This window comes from Saccopteryx bilineata, chromosome 11 (assembly GCF_036850765.1).
Source record: "Saccopteryx bilineata isolate mSacBil1 chromosome 11, mSacBil1_pri_phased_curated, whole genome shotgun sequence".
Classification (NCBI taxonomy): Eukaryota; Metazoa; Chordata; class Mammalia; order Chiroptera; family Emballonuridae; genus Saccopteryx; species Saccopteryx bilineata.
The window spans coordinates 62,701,475-62,723,397 of NC_089500.1; the positions used below are offsets into that span (position 1 = coordinate 62,701,475).

The 21,923-nt window shown below is 43.5% G+C and overlaps 1 protein-coding gene and 1 pseudogene across 4 annotated transcripts in view; one reads left to right on the forward strand and one right to left on the reverse strand.

Annotated features, from left to right (window-relative positions):
• EEFSEC (eukaryotic elongation factor, selenocysteine-tRNA specific) overlaps positions 1-21,923 on the reverse strand; it is a 305,909-nt gene that overhangs the window by 206,103 nt on the left and 77,883 nt on the right. For all 4 annotated transcript variants that reach the window (XM_066247187.1, XM_066247190.1, XM_066247189.1 and 1 more), the window contains exon 2: positions 8,262-8,469. In XM_066247187.1, coding sequence (XP_066103284.1) covers positions 8,262-8,469 — 208 coding nt within the window. The remainder of the gene's footprint in view (positions 1-8,261; positions 8,470-21,923) is intronic.
• LOC136315342 (ribosome biogenesis protein NSA2 homolog pseudogene) lies at positions 1,563-2,491 on the forward strand (annotated as a pseudogene).

The following is a 21,923-nucleotide window of genomic DNA, read 5'->3' on the forward strand; positions in this document are numbered from 1 at the left end:
CTAGAACAAAAAAATCCAAAAATTTATATAGAACCACAAAATAACCCAAATAACCAGAGCAATCTAGAGAAAAAAAACACAATGTTAGAGATATCATGGTACCTGATATCTCTACAACTATCATCAAACTATACCACAAGTCTATGGTAATCAAAACAGTGTGGTATTGGCATAAAAACAGATGTATAGATGAATGGAACAGAAAAGAAAGCCCAGAAGTAAACCCATGTCTGTAGAGTCAATTAATATTTGACAAAGAAGTCAAGAACATACAATGGAATAAAGACAGTGTCCATTCAATAAGTGGTGTTTGCAAAATTGGACAGATACATGCAAAAAAATAAAACTAGACAACTTTCTTACACCACAGAAACGAATAAACTCAAAATGGATTAAAGACTTACATTTGAGACTTGAAACTATAAAACTCCTAGAAGAAAACAGGCAGTAAAATCTCTGACTTTTCTCTGAGTAATATTTTTGTTTGATACATTTCCTCAGTCAGAAGAAAGAAACAAATGGGACTACATCAAACTAAAAACTTTCTGCACAGCAAAGGAAACCATCAAAAAATCATAAAGACAACCTATTGAACAGCAGAAGATATTCACCAATCAGATACCTAATAACAGGTTAGTATCCAAAAACAATATTTTTAACTGTTTGAAAAGCAAAAGTTTATTTAAAAAAACAATAAAGTTACACACATTTTTAAAAGCTGGTTTGCAGGCATACTTTCTAATTTTCAAGCACCTATGAAATAACAGTATTTTGAAAATTGTTGAACTCATTTATGTTTTGAGACTCGTACATTGAGAATTCTGCATTAAAGATTTGATTTGACCTTCAGCCAAAATCTATAAAGCATTCTGCTATATTTCTGCAATCCTCAAAAGGAAGTATCCAAAATTTATAAAAACTTAAGACAACTCAGTACAAAAAAAAAAAAACCCAAAAAATGCCAAACAATTCAATTTCAAAAATGTGCACAGGACCTGAATACACACTTCTCCAAAGAGGACATAAAAATAGAAAATAGACGTATGAAAAGATGCTCAATGTCACTAATCATCAGAGATTTGCAAATTAAAACCACAATGAGATATCACCTCACACCTGTCAGAATGGCTATCATCAATAATCAACAAACAACAAATGTTAGGGAGAATGTGGAGAAAAGGAAATCCCTCTGTATTGTTGGTGGAAGTGCAGATTGGTTCAGCCACTATGGAAGACAGTATGGAATTACCTCAAAAAATTAAAAAAGGAACTGCCTTATGACCCCGTAATTCCACTCTAGGTATATATCTGAAGAAACTCAAAATGTCAATTCAAAAGAATTTATGCACCTCTATGTTCAGTGCATTGTTATTTACAATAGCCATGATATGGAAGCAACTCTAGTGTCTATCAATAGATAAGTGGATAAGAAAATTGTGGTACATATATACATAGAATATTACTCGGTCATATAAAAGAAGGAAATCTTAGAAGCAGGTTTGTGGGCCTCTGAGATCCGAAAGTTGCGGGGTAGTGCGCCCGGAGGCTCAGCGGCCATAACCATGCCACTAAATGAATATATTGAGTTACACCACAAGCACCATGGGTACTGTTTGGATTACCATGAGAAAAAAAGGAAGAGGGAAGGTCGAGAGGCTCATGGACGTTCAAAGAAGGCAAAAAGATGATTGGTCTGAAGGCTAAGCTCTACTATAAACAGCGCCATGCTGAGAAAATACAAATGAAAAAGACTATCAAGATGCATGAAAAGAGAAATACCAAACAAAAGAATGATGACGGGACTGCACAGGGAGCAGTGCCTGCATATCTACTGGACAGAGAGGGACAGTCCCCAGCTAAAGTCCTTTCCAATATGACTAAGCAACAACGAAAAGAGAAAGTGGGAAAATGGGAACTCCCTTTGCCCAAAGTTCATGCCCAGGGAGAAACAGAGGTATTAAAAGTTATTTGAACAGGAAAGAGAGAAAAAAGCGTGGAAGAGGATGGTTACCAAAGTCTGCTTTGTTGGAGATGGATTCACTCAAAAACCACCTAAATATGAAAGATTCATTAGGTCAATGGGCTTACGTTTTAAAAGGCCCACGTAACACATCCTGAACTGAAAAGCACCTTTTGCTTGCCAATACTTGGTGTAAAGAAGAATCCCTCATCCCCACTTTATACAACTTTGAGTGTTATTACCAAAGGACCTGTCATCAAGGTGAATGTGAGTGAGTTGGGCCTTGTGACACAAGGAGGCAAGGTTATTTGGGGAAAATATGCTCAGGTTACCAATAATCTGGAAAATGATGGGTGCATAAATGCAGTCTTATTGGTCTGACAGCAGTTTGATACAAGTAATTCCTTACAATTGTTGAAGACTATGCACCAATCAGAACTCCTTTACTGTGGTGTTTCTGAGTACTATCACACAGCTTACTCGTCTCCATCCATCCTGAAAACTATTTTATTCTATTGTAAAGAACATTAAAATAACCCAGTTTTAAAAAAAAAAAAAAAAAAAAAAAAAGGGAAGGAAATCTTACTATTTGTAAAAGCATGGATGGACATGATGCCAACTGAAACAGTCAGAGAGGGACAGACACTATATGATTTCACTCATACGAGGAATCTAAAGAACAATGTAAGTGAACAAACAAAACAGAAACCGACTTATAGATACAGAGAACAGACTGATCGCTGCCAAAGGGTTTGGGGGGGGGGAACTGGGTGAAAAAGGTAAAAGGATTAAAAAGTATAAATTAGTAGTTACAAAGTATTCGAGGGGAAGCCTGTCCAGGTGGTGGTACAGTGAATGGAGGGTTGGCCTGGGATGCTGAGGACCCAGGTTTGAAACCCCGAAGTCACTGGCTTGAGCACAGGCTCACCAGCTTGAGCTTAGGGTTGCCAGCTTGAGCCTGGGATCATATGTAGACATGACCCCATGGTCGCTGGCTTGAAGCCCAAGGTCTCTGGCTTGAGCCCAAGGTTGCTGGCTTGAGCAAGGGGGTCACTGGCTCGATCGGAGCCCCCCAGCTAAGGCACATAACAGAAAGCAATCAACAAACAACTAAGGTGCCACAACAAAGAAATACTTCTCATCTTTCCCTTCCTGTCTGTCCCTCTCTCTCACTCTCTCTTTCTTGCAAAAAACAAACAACAACAAAAAAGTAGTCATAGGGATGTAAGGTATAGTATAGGGAAGATCGTCAATAATATTGCAATAACTGCTGTAGGATGGGTACTGGAAATATCGGGGGGACACTTTGTAAAGTATATGATTGTATATAACCACTATGTTGTATATCTGAAAATAAATACAAAATCGTATTGAATGTAAAATACAATTTAAAAATATATATATATATATATCATATAATGCACTTAAGATCCTCCCGAAAGAAAGCATTAAAATTACAAGAGGCAAACAGACAAAATATATGGGCATGACTCAAATACATAAAAGCACACTGTTTAATATAGTTAAGAGAAAATGTTCGATCTCACCAGTAATTAAAGAATCACACATTAAAACAAGAGTAAAATACCATCTCTATCCTACTAAATTTGAAATATATTTTTAAATGAGAAATCAATGTTAGGTGCTGACACCTGTGTAAAATGGGACAAACCCTTATGGGAAAGAATATGGCAATTTACATTAAAAGAGCTGAAAGGGCTCATACTCTTTGATCCAGCAATCTCATACCTCCAACTTCTGATGAGGAAAAAACTAAAAATATGAACAAAGTTTAATGATTGTAAAAGATGTTCACCCTAAGGTTATTTATTTATAAGAAAGAAATCAGAAGCCAGTCAAAAAAGTCAACAACAGTGACTGCTATATAAAATGTTAATAAAAGCATAAATAAAAAATATAAGTACCTCATGATTATAATTATGCTTAAAAGGAGAAGTGAATTCAGCAAAATTACAGGGTACAAGATTAACATGCAAAAATCAGTTGTGTTTCTATACACCAGCAAAAATAACCCAAAAAGGATATTAAGAAAGCAATTTTATTTATAATAGCTTCAAAGAACTAAACACATAAGAATAAATCTAACCAAGAACATGAAAGATTTATACTAAAATTTATAAAACATTGATGAAAAAAATTAAAGAAAATCTAAATAAATAAGCCTATTAGGATGTTCCTATTACCTAAAGTGACCTACAAATTCAGTGCAATTCTTATTAAAATTATGAAAACCAGTTTTTGTAGAAATGGAAAAGCCAACCTCAAATTCCTATGTGAATTGGCAAGAGGCCCCAAATAGCTAAAATAATCTTGAAAATGAAGCATAAAGTTGGAAGACTTAGCTTCCTTACTTTGAAACTTACTACAAAGCAGTAAACAAAAAAATGTGGTACTGGCATAAGGACAATTAGACCAATGAAACAAAACAAAGAATCCAGAATAAACCCACACACATATGGTCAAATGATTTTTACAACAGTAAAAGTGGAAAGGACAGCCTTCTCAACAAACAGTGCTGGAAAACCTATATATCCACATGCCAAAGAATAAAGGTGGGCCCTTAACACATACTATACATAAAAATTAACTAAAAATGGATCAAAGACCTAAATAAACTTAAGAGCGAGCCAACACTGTAATATTCTTAGAAAAATTACAAAGAAAATCTTCATGACATTGGATTTGGCAACAATTCCATGTATATAATACCAAAAGCACAGGCAACAAAAGAAAAAATAAATAAATTGGACTTCATCAAAATTAAAAACTTTCATGCATTAAAGGATACTATCAAGAACTGAAAAGACAATATAGAATGAAAGAAAACATTTGCAAATCATGTATCAGACAAGGGATTAATATATAAAGGACTTCTACAACTCAACAACAACCCAATTAAAAAAATTTGAATAGCGATTTCTCCAAAGCAGATACACAATGGCCAAAAATAACATGAAAAGATGCTCAACATCATTAGTCACTGGGGAAATGCAAGTCAAAACCACAATGAGGTACCACTTTATATGTACTAGGATAACTGTTTTTGAAAAGGAAAGTAAATGTTGGCAAGGAAGAGAAGTTGGAACTCTGTGCATTTGCTAAATGGAGTATGAAATGGTGCAGCCACTATGAAAAACAGTTTGGTGAATCTGCAAAAAGTTCAACATAGCCTGACCAGGCAGTGGCGCAGTGGATAGAGCGTCGGACTGGAATGTGGAGGACCCAGGTTCGAGACCCCGAGGTCACCAGCTTGAGCGCAGGCTCATCTGGTTTGAGCAAGGCTCACCAGCTTGAGCCCAAGGTCGCTGGCTCGAGCAAGGGGTCACTCGGTCTGCTGTAGCCCCCCCCCAATGCACATATGAGAAAGCAATCAATAAACAACGAAGGAACCGCAACGAAGAATTGATGTTTCTCATCTCTCTCCCTTCCTGTCTGTCTGTCCCTATCTGTCCCTCTCTCTGACTCTGTCTCTGCCACACACACACACACACACACACAAAAGTTCAACATAGACTCACCATATGACTCAGGAATTCCACTCCTGGGTATATACCCAAAGGAACTGAAAGCAGGGATTCAAACAGATATGAGTACACCAGTGTTCATAGCAGCATTATTCACTATAATCAAAAGGAAACCACCCAATACACAAAATATGGTATTTACACACAATAGAATACTAATCAGCTATTAAGAAAAGATTCTGATATATGCAGTAACATGAATAGACACTGAAAGTATCATACTAAGTAAAATAAGCCAGACACAGAAGGCCAAATATTATATAATTCCATTTATGTAAGTACCTAGAATAGGCAAATTAATAGAGACAAAAAGCAGATTAGAGGTTACCAGGGGCTGGGGGAGGGGAAAGAGAAGGGAAGTTACTGTTTAATGGGTAGAGTTTATATTGGGAATCATAAAATGTTTTCATTATCACAGTGGTGATGGATACACAGCTTTCTGAATGTATGTGATGTCACTGAATTGTACAGTTAAAATAATATTATGTATATTTATTTAAAAAGTGGGGGAGAGGGAACACTGTGCATAGCAAAAAGATAGGAATAACATAAACCCAAATGTCAGCAGCTGCTATTTTGAGAAAATAAATCTTTGTGTGGTCTCCTCTTTCTTTTAATCACTTTATTTTCCAAATTTTCAATTACTCTTTAGATAGGGAAAAAAATAGTTTTATGTTTAACATGTTTCAGGCTTTAATACCTACATAGTTCACCAGTCCAAATTTTTCCCTTCCAGATAGAAAGTTTCCTCACATTTGGACGAACACAAAAGATTTACTTAACAAGGGACCATTAGAAAAGGAAATAGTCACTTAAAATGATTTAACACGTTCACTGTTGCACAGAAGTAAGAACTAATGTTTTCATAAGAGAGGGTTTGCCTTGACCTGGCCACAGGCCTACTGGGCCCACTAAGGACAACCCATCAGGACAGCAATCCTTTCCTTTATCTGAATTTCCCCAGAGGAGGGGGGGAGGGGCAGGGGGAGGGAAAGGGGGCGGTATCAAGGCCCCTCAGATGGACAGTTTCCTCTGGATGTGTGATAAAGTTCATAATTTGACATTCAAACAATACATTAAAATAGAATGGTAATTTAAATATGCAAGTGAAGATTTTCCTTAAATATAAATCATCAATTCACCCTTAAAGGTACCCTAAGCCCTTCCCAGAAGGTCCTGTTTCTATAGCAAATGGCACTGACATTATGCTGGATTTTCAGGCAGGAGTACAAAGGACCTGTTCTCTCCTTTCTGACAAGTAAATAAAATGGTAGCGAATCAACTCACTAAAAAAGAAGATATAATTTTTTATCTTCCTTTTTACAGTCTCATATCCACTTCCGTTGGGAATAACAAAGTCTGAATTTTTATGCAACACTTACCTAAATGTGTCGATTTTATCAGATTGATGAATTTTGCTAACAAAAGGCAGAGCTAGGAAATCTTTTATGACATATTTGGCCCATTCACGAGGCTGGAGCTTTAATTTAATCAACTTGAGGATTCTGAGGGAGAACTGCAGGTGTTGAAAAAAAGTCATAAATGGGAAGGCATATCAATCTTTATGATGGGGAAACAAAAACAGTCTACTGCTTGCCCTCCACGGGCAGAGGCAGGGGAGGTGGAGGTGGCAGGATATTGTCTCAGGCGGCATAGCCCAGAGGAAGCATCACCGTCTCCTGGTGACCACTCTTTAGTATTGATCAAAAAGCACTGGCCCAGGAGGAAGAGAGGAATTGATAAGACAATGAGGTCTGCCAGTGCCGTATGCTCAACAAGGACATTTTCTCACCTTCTCGACCACATCAGAATTAGTCATTCCCTCTGCCAGCTGAGTGACCAGGTGGCTTCTGTTCTATAGTGGACACATCCTCCCACCCTCACCCTGCCTAGCAGCACTGTCACCGTTCTGCCCTCACGGACCTTTCCAATCACAATGTGCTATCGGCAGCCAATAGCCTGACAAGGCCTGCTGAACCCCCTGGATCCCCCTCCCCCCTGCACTACCTGGGGCCTCACTGCTCCCCCATGGACACTTTCTCCAGGGCTGTCTTCCTGCCGCCTCCAGACCTTCCTGCCGTGCCCCCTTCCACCAGAAACCAGCCCTCTCTAGATGGGAGGGAAACCTTTCAGTCATCTCTGCACAAAATTCTTTATCCCCCCACTTTCCACAAGACAAAACTGTAAGTCCCTTAGCATGAAATATGATAAAGGTCTTTTGTGATCTGACCTTTCAGTCTCTCCTCAACAGCAATGTCCATCAGTCCATTCATCTGTCTACGCACCTAATTTTATCAACTCTGTAACAGAAACGTCCAGTCATTCACCAGAACTCGTATCTCCTTTCATGATCCAGCTGCAGCTAAAAAAACAGTGAGGGACACACACCTGGCTAAATGAGCAGGCAGGACAGAGTCCTCACCTCGCGACCCACAGGTTGAGAACCGCTGGACTACACAAACAAGGACACACCCTACAGTGGAAGACCAGCAAGATGGAGGCAATCTGGGTTTCTGAATGCTGTGGAGAGCAGAACCACCCACTGCTCATGTTAAGAAATTACTGTAATTCTTCTTTTTTATGCTTCTGTACTGTTTGGCCTCTTTCAACAGCACCTTAACCTTTACCCTTCATGTGAGCCAGGGCTAGGCGAGACCCCACTTACTAGGAGCCAATGTTGACAACTGTCTGCCCAATCTGTGTGTGCCTTGAAGCCTACTTGTGTGTATGAACCTTCCTCTCAGTGGCAAACCTACTTGGTGTTCTCTAGGGTCTTCTGCATTTTCTTGGTCATTTTATCTATCACTGTCTGTCTCTTCCCTTCAGGCAAGAGGTCCGTCTTGTTCAGCACCACGACCAGCTTCTGGCAGGCGATCTGCCCAATCACAAGGCATTCCGCTGACTGTGTCTGCATCCCCTTGGTCACATCGATGACCAGCATCATCAGATCAATGATCTGGGCCCCTGGAAGAAGAAAAGAGAAGGTTAGAAACAGAAAAAAAGGAAGGTGAGTTCAAAAAGGTGCCCAATGTCCTAGGTCAGGCAAAACTGGCCAAATTAAAGGACTGAAAGTGGGCAGAGTGGGAAACGCATGATTACCATACACCTCCTAGCACCACACCACAGGTGACATGCTTTGACCTACATGATTTCACTGAATTCCCAATAACCTCCATGAAAGGCAGGCGTGTGTGGTACCCCATTTAGAGATTTGGAAACTGAGGCCTACATAAGGGAGCTTGCGTAGGCTACACAGCTAGTCTGTAGCGGGGCTGCGTGACTACACTCCCATGCCTTCTACTGCACTGATCCTACCATTTCGTTCCACCCTGCACTGGAAAAAAACAAGCAGAAACAAAGCTCAGTGTTAGATTTGACAAATGCCTAGAGATTGCTTGGCTGCACACTTCTTCTGTCCTTTCTATTCTGGTTGGAAGGGGCTCCCTGTTCTTTCTGGGGCGGGGGGTAGTGGGAGCATTCAAGGTTTAGCTTTTTATCAACAGAGTGTTATTCGTGTGTGTGTGGGGTGTGTGTGTGTGTGTGTGTGTGTGTGTGTGTGTGTACACGTGCCAGATTGTGAGCATGGCCTGAATACATAGCCACACCCAAGCTGAACAACAGCAGGGAGACAAATTACAGAGGAGTCAATGAAGGAAAATTGCTGTAACTCAAATGTTAGGAAAACTAATGTTAGTGAAGTAACTGTTCCTTTTAATGGGATTTGGAATAGTTTTGGTTTAAAAAGGTGTTATTTTGTAGATGCAAGAACATGCAAACATTTTTTCACTGCCCCATGATCAGACCAAATTATGGTCAAGGTGAGGCAGATAGAGACTCTCTGTGGGTGACTCTCCGACAGAATCCTACTGCTGGGAGGGGAACAGAAGGCAAGGAGGAGGGCTGGTCTTCTTTGTTGGCACACTTACTAGTGCACTAGTCAACCATACAGACTATTCTACAACCTAGTATTTCAGACAAAGGTGAGACTCAGAGCCATGGTGTCATCTGCTCTAGATCACACACCCAACGGGTACCAAAGGGCACCGGAAACCAGAGTGCCTGACTCCATTTCTAAGAACTTTTCCTGGTCACCACTGACCTGCACAGCTCCTCTGGCCTCTGCCACTGGGACATCCTATGTCTCTATGCAGGCCTTGGACTATCCCAGCTCTCCTCACTCCCCCACGCTGTCCCTCCCTACCTTTTCTGGTCACCACTGACCTGCACAGCTCCTCTGGCCTCTGCCACTGGGACATCCTATGTCTCTATGCAGGCCTTGGACTATCCCAGCTCTCCTCACTCCCCCCCCACGCTGTCCATCCCTACCTTTCCTGGTCACCACTGACCTGCACAGCTCCTCTGGCCTCTGCCACTGGAACATTGTATGTCTCTATGCAGGCCTTGGACTATCCCAGCTCTCCTCACTCCCCCACGCTGTCCCTCCCTACCTTTCCCGGTCACCACTGACCTGCACAGCTCCTCTGGCCTCTGCCACTGGGACATTCTATGTCTCTATGCAGGCCTTGGACTATCCCAGCTCTCCTCACTCCCCCCACTCTGTCCCTCCCTACCTTTCCCGGTCACCACAGACCTGCACAGCTCCTCTGGCCTCTGCCACTGGGACATTCTATGTCTCTATGCAGGCCTTGGACTATCCCAGCTCTCCTCACTCCCCCCACTCTGTCCCTCCCTACCTTTCCCGGTCACCACTGACCTGCACAGCTCCTCTGGCCTCTGCCACTGGGACATTACATGTCTCTATGCAGGCCTTGGACTATCCTAGCTCTCCTCACTCCCCCCACGCTGTCCCTCCCTACCTTTCCCGGTCAGCTGGGGCACAAGTGGAGCTCTGGTCCAAAGGGACCTAGAGGGGCAGGCCAGTGCTCACAACAGCCCCCACTGGCATCTTCCTTGTCAAGTTATCAGGCAGTTGAACCCTGGTCTCTACTACAGCCAAACAGAAGGGGGACACCAATTCTATCATCTACCATGAACAGGACAAATTATGTACAATAGACTTACCTTTTAAACAATTGAGGTCTACAAAAACCTCATCTGAAAGATTCTCTCTTGTTTCTACTGAATCACCAACTCACCTCTGGAATCCATCTCTGGTCTACCTCCAATCCCATGGCCCAGACAGGCCCATGTCAGCTGTTCTCTAATAGGTCACTTCACCTCAGCTTGTCTCTCTGAAATCTATCCTCCAAAAAGCTTCCCAAAAAGAGCTTTTTAAAGATACATAAATTTTCTAAACTGTAAAGATACATAAACTTTCTACACATACATAATTGATTCATACAATGTTGAAAGGTTGGGAGTTAACTTAATACTACCTTTATGAAGGTCAATTTGGAAACAACCATCAAACATACCTAATGTTTATAAGTCAAGCCTGCATACATGTGAAATGTCCCTGTAGCATGCTTGTTGTAGCTAAAGTTGAAAACCATGGAATGCCCATCAGCAGAAGACAGGGTAAAATTAATGCTACACCCATGTGACAGAATACAACACGCCATTAAAAAGATGAAGAATCTCTTTCTGTAATATTATAGAATGATCTCCAGGATGAAGTAAGTGAGAAAAGGGGCAGACGATGTAATTGGTATTAAAAGGAAGAAAGGTGTGTGTGTGTGTGTGTGTGTGTGTGTGTGTTATATGAATAAGTATCTGCTTCTATATGCATAAAATATCTCTGCAGAATACAAAAGAAACAAATAACTTCTGGGTGTCTGTTGGGGAAATAGGCATGTGACAGACAGAGGACAAGTAGGAAGAAAAATCCTGACCGCGGATTCTTCTGTATTCTTTTCATTGTAAACAGGTGTACAATCCATTCAAAAATAAATAAAATTATAATGTTAAGTGCAAAAATAAATAATCAAGTAAAACACTGACCTCACTGTTACTCTCCTGCTAAGAGTCCCCACTGTCCTATGATTAAAGCCAACTTCTGTGCAGTGGCTTCAAGGTCCCCCTTTTACCTGCAGTCTTGGAATGCTCTCCTTGCACCAAGAATCACATTGCACTTCACAGAGCCTTACTTGTGATCATGGCTCTGCCCTGGGGTCTGCGTGCGCGCATGCACACACACACACACACACACACACACACACACACACACACACTCAGGCTTCTCCAGCCACAAGCAAACCTGTCACCAGTTACAAAGCCAGGTGGCCTGGATCCGAGTCTGCAGGATGGAAGAGCCCTGGCTCTCAGCCTGTGCGTTCTCAGTGAAGACTTCACAGCAAAATGGCCCCAGTGCCTGGCCCTGTGGCCTCCAACTCTGTGAGCAGAGCTGCACTCACATAGCCAAGACTAATCCACCCCATGGGTGACTTAAGGACCTTGTTACAAGAGTAATTCCAACTACCTGGGCTCCGTCCAAAACCTAAATGCCATCCCTTACCTCACTCAAACTACTACTGCCCATTTTATAAATAAGAAAATCAGGCTTAGAGAAGTTAGGTGATGCCCTGGGCTCTTCAGCAAATAGGGTGCAGAGAAAAGGTCTGAACTCAGGAGACGCTTCTTAGTCACATGCCATACCTGACTCATCCTTGCTAAGGGGGGTCAGCCTCTCTCCAGCCTCCTCACTCAGCCTCCACTTTACAGTGACAATCAAGGCACAACCCCTGCTAGTTCTCACTCCTTCCCGACCTTCCCTTTGCTCCTGCTCCTCTCTGACCAGACCTTACTTGCCCTGCCCCTTCCCCCCACCCACCCCACCCCAGCCCACACTGAGAGTTCACAGACCAAAGCCTGGGTTTCTGTCTGTATCATGGCAACCAGCCTAGGACCCAGCTCAGGCAGAGCTTAACCAATCTGTTGGACTGACCGAGGAACACTGGTTCTCCTACCTCTTCTATCAATACTTTCTTTATGTGCACTCTGTTCCTTCTCCCTGAGATTCAACTTCCTGTCGGTCTGTAAAGCTCCCCGGGAGTGCCTTGCCTTGGCCAGTCAATAACAGGAAAGGATGATGCATCCTGAGTACTTAGCCCATCTCCTAGCTGACACCTGTTGGGGTCCTGGGGATGGGAAATGAAAGTGAACTGATGGGTTGTACAATTGGGAACCTGCAACCTGTATAATTTTTTTAACCAGTGTCACCCAACAAATTCAATTTAATGGAAAAAAAGAAAGTAAATAGGCAAACCCAGAAAGACAAGCTGGTGACAGACAGGACCCACACTCTCCAAGGCACATGGGAATGTCCCGTGTGGCCTCACTCTAACGTCCACAAGCCGCCTTTGTTGCAGGAGCACACAGCGCGGCCCCAGAAGGCCAGCCTCTGGAACAGACTGCGGCAATGCAGCCGACAGCGGGGCTTTCTGAGGAGACCGGAGGTCACCGCAACTTGACCGGCCCCACTGAGAACTAGGGCGCTACTGGGAACTGGGGTCAGCAGCGGGCAGCTGCCCGGCTGCCTGGAAGCAGCTTTCAGTTACTCCATTTCTTCATCAAACTTTTGATCAGACGACAGGAAGTGACATAACTGGCCTATCTTGTCTTTTGAAAATCCCTAGAACTGCCACAGAATGAATCAAACAGTGTCCTTCCCAATTCCCACGAACCCAGAGTAGGAAATCGCTCTGAGACCCGAGAAACAGAGTGAGTGGGCGGGTGGAAAACACAAGTCATAATCTTGCAGTGTACAAACGACCCTCTATATTTCTCAATCTATGAGAGCTTTTCATCTGGTTGTACTGACTCAGAATCCTTTAAAGCAGCGACTCTCAACCTGTTTCATCTCAGGGCACATATAAACTAACTACTAAAATGCTGCAGCACACACAAAATATATTTTTGGCTGATCTGACAAAAAAAAAATAGGTATAATTTTAATTTATTCACACCAGACAGCTGTTATTGTGTTGGCAGTTGTCACTTTTATATTTGACAACCTACGGGAAAAGAGGTCAGGGCCCCTGACTAAATCGTCAGGTATAGCATGTTTTATAAATCGCAGCACACACCAGTTAAAAAATCACTGCTTTAAACATTTGCAGAATAATGGTAATAGAGTTAAAGTTTCTTAGTACTTTAAAAATTTCCAATTCTATAGATCATATATTTAATCATTTCAAAAATAAAAATAAAGAAAAACTTACAAAGATCAGCATTTAACAAAGTGTAAGTTATCTGTGAGATCTAATTTTCCTTCTGGGACTGAAGAAAAAAAGGATGCCCAGTAAAAGTTTCAGCTGGAGAAGTGGAATGTAAAACTTTAAATATATTTTAGCACCTGCAAAATCAGATAACTAATCAAAATTTGATTTTTAATCACAAGCTATAGGCCTCCTAAAACCGAGAAATCATATTAAATTCAAAATAAAGAAAAATGTATTTTAACCAGTGACACCAAACATTCAAAAACAACATAAAACATGCTATCAACACTAGAAAACACAGTGACAATTCATATCCTATTATTATTACAGCCACTGCTGTATGTATCACATCCCCACGTGCCTCAGCCTCCTCCTCTGTATGAGGAGGACCATGCTGGGCCAGGCCATGGGGCTGCTGTGAAGATTAAATGAGATACGTCTGGAGAGTGTTTAGAACAGCACCTAGGACACAGGAAGTCCTCAACATTAGCTGCTATGGTTGTTCTTCCTTCTCCAACGCCTACTGCGATGTGCACTGTTGTGTTCTACGCATCTTCATCTCAACTCTGAAATGTGGGTGCTGCAGACGAAAAGCAAAGGTTCGGAGAGGTGAAATAACCAAGTTGAGGTCAAGAAGTAAGGACTCAGTCCGAGCAATGTAAACCTGGAACACCAACTTCTTTCTACCATAGTAACCTGCATCTCTGAGCAGCGATCTGGTGCTGCTCAGAGGGAAAACTTGCTCTGTACGTGGGCAGGGGCAAGGGTGCCAGCCCTGCAGGTGTTGCAGGACAACAAAGCAGGTGTCGGGGTTTCCCTCAGAGTGTAGCTCCTCAGAGCCCAGCAGGAGGGACTACAGCTCTACAACCCCAAGTGCTATCATTATTCACTGTACTGCGTTCTCCCCATTTTATGGGCAAGAAAACTACAGCTCAGACAGGTTAAATAACTTGCCCCAAACCATCCAGGTAGACGTCCAGACCTGACACTCTGCCAGGAGGTATCAAGACTTCCATCACACTGGGACCATTCTGCTCCCTAAAGAGAAGGAACACATTCATATGTGTGTCAGTTTTGTGGATTTTAGCTTTCTTTTGATACTTTTCTCAAAGTAGGTGACCCTGAAGTTTCCCACTCAAATTCCTGCTGGTTCAGGAGAAAGTGCACCAGTGCACCAGGGATATCCATCCTGCCCTCCTCAGCACAGAATCAAAGGATGTAGAAACACAAGAGCCTTAGCCAAGGGGGTCATTCTGCAGCCGGGATCCAATGGCCAGGGGGGAGGAAGCGGCAGATCAGGACATGGGGGCTCCCACCTGGGCGTCCAAATCCCAGCCCTACCAGAGGCTGGATTTCCTCATCTATAAATCAGAGTCTAAACCAGTGCTGGTCAACCTGGTCCCTACCGCCCACTAGTGGGCGTTCCAGCTTTCCTGGTGGGCGGTAGCGGAGCAACCAAAGTATCAATATAAATAAAAAGATAGATTTAACTATAGTAAGTTGTTTTATAAAGATTTATTCTGCCAAACTTAGCGAAAATCCAACATAAAGTACTTGGTAATTATTATTATATGCTTTAACTTGCTGTAACTCTGCTTTATAAATTTTATAAAGTAAAGTTACTTCCCTACTATATAAATCACCATTACTGTGGAACCGGTGGGCGGTTAGAAAATTTTACTACTAACAGAGATACAAAAGTGGGCGGTAGGTATAAAAAGGTTGACTACCCCTGGTGTAAACAAAGGTGCTCACTGAATAAGTTTTGTTGGGAATTGCAGGGCAGGGTCCACTGAGCCCTCAGTCAGTAGGAGCTGGTCTGATGGCTGTTGGTGCCAAGCCAGGTCTCAGCTCTGACTCAGCCTCAGCATTCAGGGCCCAACTGCTCCCACTAATCCAGATGGCCCCAGGAAAACACATGTGCACATCAAACTAAGGCTACTGACAAGAGTGGAGGGTTGGGAGGAGGAAGAGCAAGGGAGTGATCAGGCCCAGGACCTCCCCCCTCCCCCCCCCCGCCCCCCGGCACAGGTGTGTCTGACTTGCATATACTGTCTGACAGCTCTTCTCTTTTTTTTTTTTTTATTCATTTTAGAAAGGAGGGGGGGGAGAGAGAAGAGAGAGAAGAGGGGGAGGAGCAAGAAGCATCAACTCCCATATGTGCCTTGACCAGGCAAGCCCAGGGTTTCGAACCGGCGACCTCAGCATTTCCAAGTTGAGGCTTTATCCACTGCGCCATCACAGGTCAGGCCTGATAGCTCTTCTCTTCATCCCCACCTCCTTCACCTGATGTCACACATTCACTCTGTCCCATCTAGCTACACAATCACCAGGGTCACATCATCCTCTGCAGGACAGGAAATGACTTCAACAGGCTGGAGGCTGTGGCCAGGCCCAGATCCTCCAGTGAGGGCCAGGAGGCCAGGGAAGGCCCTGGTCACTGAAGGAGGCAACGGCACCTTGACCCTTATTCTTTTTTTTTTTTTTTTTTTTTTTTGTATTTTTCTGAAGCTGGAAACGGGGAGAGACAGTCAGACAGACTCCCGCATGCGCCCGACCGAGATCCACCCGGCATGCCCACCAGGGGCAACACTCTGCCCACCAGGGGGCGATGCTCTGCCCCTCCGGGGCATCGCTCTGCCACAACCAGAGCCACTCTAGCGCCTGGGGCAGAGGCCAAGGAGCCATCCCCAGCACCCGGGCCATCTTTGCTCCAATGGAGCCTTGGCTGCGGGAGGGGAAGAGAGACAGAGAGGAAGGAGGGGGGGGGTGGAGAAGCAAATGGGCGCTTCTCCTATGTGCCCTGGCCGGGAATCGAACCCAGGTCCCCCACACGCCAGGCTGACACTCTACCGCTGAGCCAACTGGCCAGGGCTTGACCCTTATTCTTACCAGTCATTTTCATGAAGAGCTTCACAGTGCTATTTACCCTCTCTGAGCTCCAGTTACTCATTTTTAAAACAAGGACAACTCCATTTTCATTCCTACTGACCTCACTGGAATCTCAGATACTGGGACAGGAGACAGTCCTGAAGGATGGTAGAGTCCCCTGCCAGCTGTGCAGCCTCAGCAAATGCACTTCCTCATCTGGAGCCTGGACTCCTCTCTGTAGAGTGCTAATGCCAGAGAGAGCACTGTAAAGTACAAGGGTGCTGGCACAGCACTGGGCACACACAAAGGATACTATCAGAATCGGTATTTGTATCACAATGCTCAACACAGTAAGAGCCCCAAAAGTGGCCTCCTTCTTCCCTACGATTCCCATATGCATAAAGGCCCTATACGTGTTAGAGGAGGGGAAGGATATTTATAGCAACGTGGACCAAATACTAACAATTCCTCCCCAAATCCAGTGGAAACCATGAGCCAGCCAACAGCCTGGAGCACTGTGTCCACCAATGAGTAGGAAATCCTTATTATTTTAACCCAGCTTACAAAGGTGGGCTCCTCCACAAACATCCTGCTGAATTAATTCCACCAGACCAGCTAGCCAGGAGACACCCGAGTAGAACCTGGGCAGGCAGGACAGGACATCTTCCCTAAATCATCAAGGTCCCACGACATAATAACAACATAAGCTCAGCTTCCTGTTCTCTACATAAATGACATGCTACACCACCAAATGGACCAAAAGAAGAACATACTTCAGACATTCCAAACACCAGAGGCAACAAGCAGGAGTGGAGCTGACCTATAACCAGCGGAACCAGCGTGCTGTTTGACTAACAAAAAAGCCAAAAGATGAGGCCACACTCCAAGCTACAGCCACCATGCATTGGGAGATGGCCTGAGGCTAAGCCCTGGGCTCGGGACTGCACATCACACACTGAGGATTACTTAGCCTGCATGGAGCCTCTGAGAATACAAACATACTGCCAACACTTGCAATTCAAGAGAGCACACACAGGCCTGACCTGTGGTGGCGCAGTGGATAAAGCATCGACCTGGAAATGCTGAGGTCGCCGGTTCGAAACCCTGGGCTTGCCTGGTCAAGGCACATAGGAGTTGATGCTTCCAGCTCCTCCCCCATCTCTCTCTCTCTCTCTCCTCTCTAAAAATGAATAAATAAATAAAAAAAAATTAAAAAAAAAAAAAAGAGAGCACACACAAAAATCTTTCTGAGTCAGCAGTGACAGCACTGGGCCTGCATCTGAAATGGCTGAGGGGCAGCTGCCCCTTGAGAGCGGCGATACAGTCCCAGTTCCACCCTGGTCCACACAACTTCCTGTTGCCTGATAGCCCAGCGTTCACACTACTAGTCTAGCTCTTGATGGCATATGAGCTTCTTTTTCTTTTTTAGATTTTATTTCTTGATTTTACAGAGAGGAGGCGGTAGGGAAGTAGAAGTAGTTGTCGTATGTGCCTTGACCAGGCAAGCCCAGGGTTTCAAACCAGCAACCTCAGCATTCCAGGTCAGGACTCTATCCACTGCGCCACACAGGCCAGGCAGCATATGAGCTTCTGCCTCTGCTTGATGTGCCTTAGCTCAGACCCTCAGCACAAACCCCATGCGGAGGAGACATTCCCGTTTTAATCAAGACAAACCTGAGGTCTACTCACACAACAGTAAACAGCACAGATGGGGCTGGAACCTGGGGTTTCATGACTTCAAAATTTCTGCTTTTTCTATTGCCAGCTGCCTCTTGGCCACAGTCCTGCATTCCTGAGTTTCCTAGGAACCCCAGAGCATTCTGAAGAGCAGGTGGAAAGGCCCTGACGACGGGCAGAAAAGAGCAGACAAGGTGCAAGGGAAGCTGCCAGTGTCCTCTAGGACAGTGGTCCCCAACCCCTTTTGGGCCACGGACCGGTTTAATGTCAGAAAATATTTTCACGGACCGACCTTTAGGGTGGGACGGATAAATGCACAAAATAAAATTATGAGACCGGCGTAAAAACTGTGGTATTTTTAAATATAATTGTCAAACTTGCGAGACAAGCGTCAAGAGTGAGTCTTAGACAGATGTAACAGAGGGAATCTGGTCATTTTTTTAAAAATAGAACATCGTTCAGACTTAAATATAAATAAAACAAATAATGTAAGTTATGTATTCTTTCTCTGCGGACCGGCACCAAATGGCCCACAGACCAGTACCGGTCCTTGGCCCGGGGGTGGGGACCACTGCTCTAGGACACTTCCAAAACCAGGGTATCATCCTTCAGGAGGGAGCAGAAGGAACACTAATCACCACCTAAAGAAACCCAGGAGGAAAATGAAAAAGCCACATGCAAAACAATGAAATTAGGTCACTGTTTTTAATACTATATACAAACTTGAACTCAAAATGGATCAAAGACCTAAATACAAGACCTTAAACAATTTAAATACATAGAAGAAAGCATAGGTACTAAACTTATGCACCACAGTTTCAGAGAGGATTTTATAAATTTGGCCCCAAAGGCAAAAGAAGCAAAGGCAAAAATAAATGAATGGGACTATATCAAACTAAAAAGCTTCTGCATAGCAAAAGAAACTGACAAAACAAAAAGACAGCCAATCAAGTGGGAGATGATATTTGCAAACAACAGCTCCGTTAGGGGGTTAATAGCCAAAATATATAAAGAACTCGCAAAGCTCAGCAACAAACACACAAACAATCCAATTAAACAATGGAGAGAGGACCTGGACAGACACTTCTCCCAAGAGGACAAATGGCCAACAGATATTTGAAAAGATACTTATCTTCACTAGCTATTAGAGAAATGCAAATCAAAACTACAATGAGATACCACCTTACACCTGTTAGAATGGCATTATCAACAAGACAGGTAATAACAAGTGTTGGAGAGGCTGTGAAAAAATGTACATTGGTGCAGCCATTATGAAAGAAAGCGTGGTGGTTCCTCAAATAACTAAGAATAGAACTACCATATGACCCAGCAATCCCTCTTCTGGGCATCTACCCCCCAAATTTGAAAACATTTATTAAAGACGTATGTGGCCCTATGTTTGTTGCAACCATTGTTCGTCGTGGCCAAGACATGGAAGCAACCCAAGTGTCCTTTAATGGATGACTGGATAAAGGAGATGGGTATAGGGATACAATGAAATACTACTCAGTCATTAAAAAAAAGATTAAGTTCTGCCACTTGTGACACCTGGATGGATCTGGAGAATACCATACTAGCAAAATAAGTCAGATGGAAAAAGACAAGAACCAAATGATTTCACTCATATGTGGGATACAAAACTGAAAGCAACAAATGAACAAAACAAAGGAAAAAACTCAGAAAAAATAGGGAGAGGTAGAAGAGGACAGAGTCAAATATATGGTGACAGAAGACTCAACTTTGAGTGAAGAGCACAGTGCAATATACAGATCATGTGTCACAGTGCTTTACACTTGAAACTTATATAATCTTATTAACCAATGTCATTGCAGAAATTTAGTTTAGAAAAAAAGAAAAGAAACCCAGGAGAACAATGGAAGCAATGTTAGTGCAGAAGTAGGGGAAACAGAAAAGAGAGCCCATGTAAGAGACCAAGGAAAATGATCAACAGCCTTGGACAGGACAGTCAGCAGACAGAGGTGCTGGGCCCCTGCCAGAAGGAAGAACGGCCGAAGCACAACAAGTGCTGGAGAGCGGTGGCAAAGCCCAGACGGAGAGGGCAGAGGGGCAGGCGAGGTCCTCCAGCTGCGAATCCGGGAACAACCCGCTTCTCGGAGCCTCGCTGTCTGCATCTGTAACCTGGGAGAAGCACACAACAGTGACAGAGGAACGGGGGTAGCTGTCTAGATAAAACCAAAATGGATCTCTCTTTACACACTGCAACAAAATCAATTCCAAATGGATCAAAGTTTTAGACAAAAATATAAAACTGGAAAAGTACTGGAAGAAAACACATGACAGAATTTTTTATAATCTTAAAAGTAAAAAACACTTACCGGTAGGTAAGACACAAAACCCAGACATACATTTAAAAAAAAAAAAAAAAAGGAAGATGGACAAATTTTACATAAAAATCAAAAGCTTCTGCATAGAAAAAAAAATGATAAAGGACAAAGATGACTGAGGAAAGAAGCTTAAAATGCACACTAACCACAAAGGACCACTTTCCTTAATATTGAAACCGCTTCTTCAAATTGATAATAAAAAGAGCAACAATCTATTCAAAAACAGAAACAACATCAACAGACAGATAATAACATTCAGCACATTCACTGACTCCTCCTCCTTGCCAGGCCCCCATCGGCGGGAACACAGACCCTCACAAGTGGGGCTCCGCAGTCTGAGAGTTACGGCCGGAAGCACACGATATACCTAACTCGTGAATCTCATGGAAGGGGAGACGACGGTAAGTGTCCTAGGGGAACAAAGAGCAGGAGAAGAAGGCTCAGAAATGTATGGGTGAAAGGCAGATTACGGTTTTAAATCGGGCTGTCAGGACAGGCTTCACTGAGGACATTTGAGTCAGGACTAAGAGAAGAGGGAGCTGGCAGTTAACCAGCAGAACATTCCAGGCAGAGGGAGGGACTGGTAGAAAAACTCTATAGGACATCAGGGTATCAGACAATCAGCAAGGAGGCCAGGGCAGCTAGAGGGGTGTGAGACAGGCCTACACTGAGATTTTAGTTTTTCCCTAGCAAGTTGACTAAATCATTGTAACCATAATAAAAGGAGGTGAGGAGCCTGGCCCGTGGGGGCGCAGTGGACAAAGCATTGACCTGGAATGCTGACCTCAGTGCTTCAAACCCCGGGCCTGCCTGGTCAAGGCAGGCACCTAAAAGAAGCAACTACAAGTTGATGCTTCCTGCTACCCGCCCCCCTCTCTCAAATGAATAAGTAAATTCTTTTAAAATAAATAAATAAATAAAAGGAGGTGAGAAGCAATCAGTCCTTGGCCTGCAGGCCCTGCCGGTTACACACCATGAATTCAGACAGCTCTGCGGATGACCCCCATGGAGAGATGAGGAAATGAGCTCAAAGTACGGAGAGGAGAGACTGAAATTCAAAGTCAAGCTGTGTAGCTCTCCAGAGGCCACGGCACCCCTCAAAATATTTGGTGACCCCTGCAGCTACGGGTGTGGGGAGACAGACAGTCCTCTTCATTTGGCACATATGCTGGCAAAACCTCTTTGAAGGCCACTTTGGCAATAGTCATCAAAGGTACAATGCACACATCCTGGACCCAAACATATGCCACATGCAAATGAGGCACACACAAGGACATCACTGCATGGTATCTGCCACAGCCATCACATGGGGCTGGCCAGCCTGCCAGCCAGCAATGAAGCAATTAGTGCGTTTCCGCCTATCCACACAACAGAGTATTACAGAGCTGCTAAACAGTACACAGTG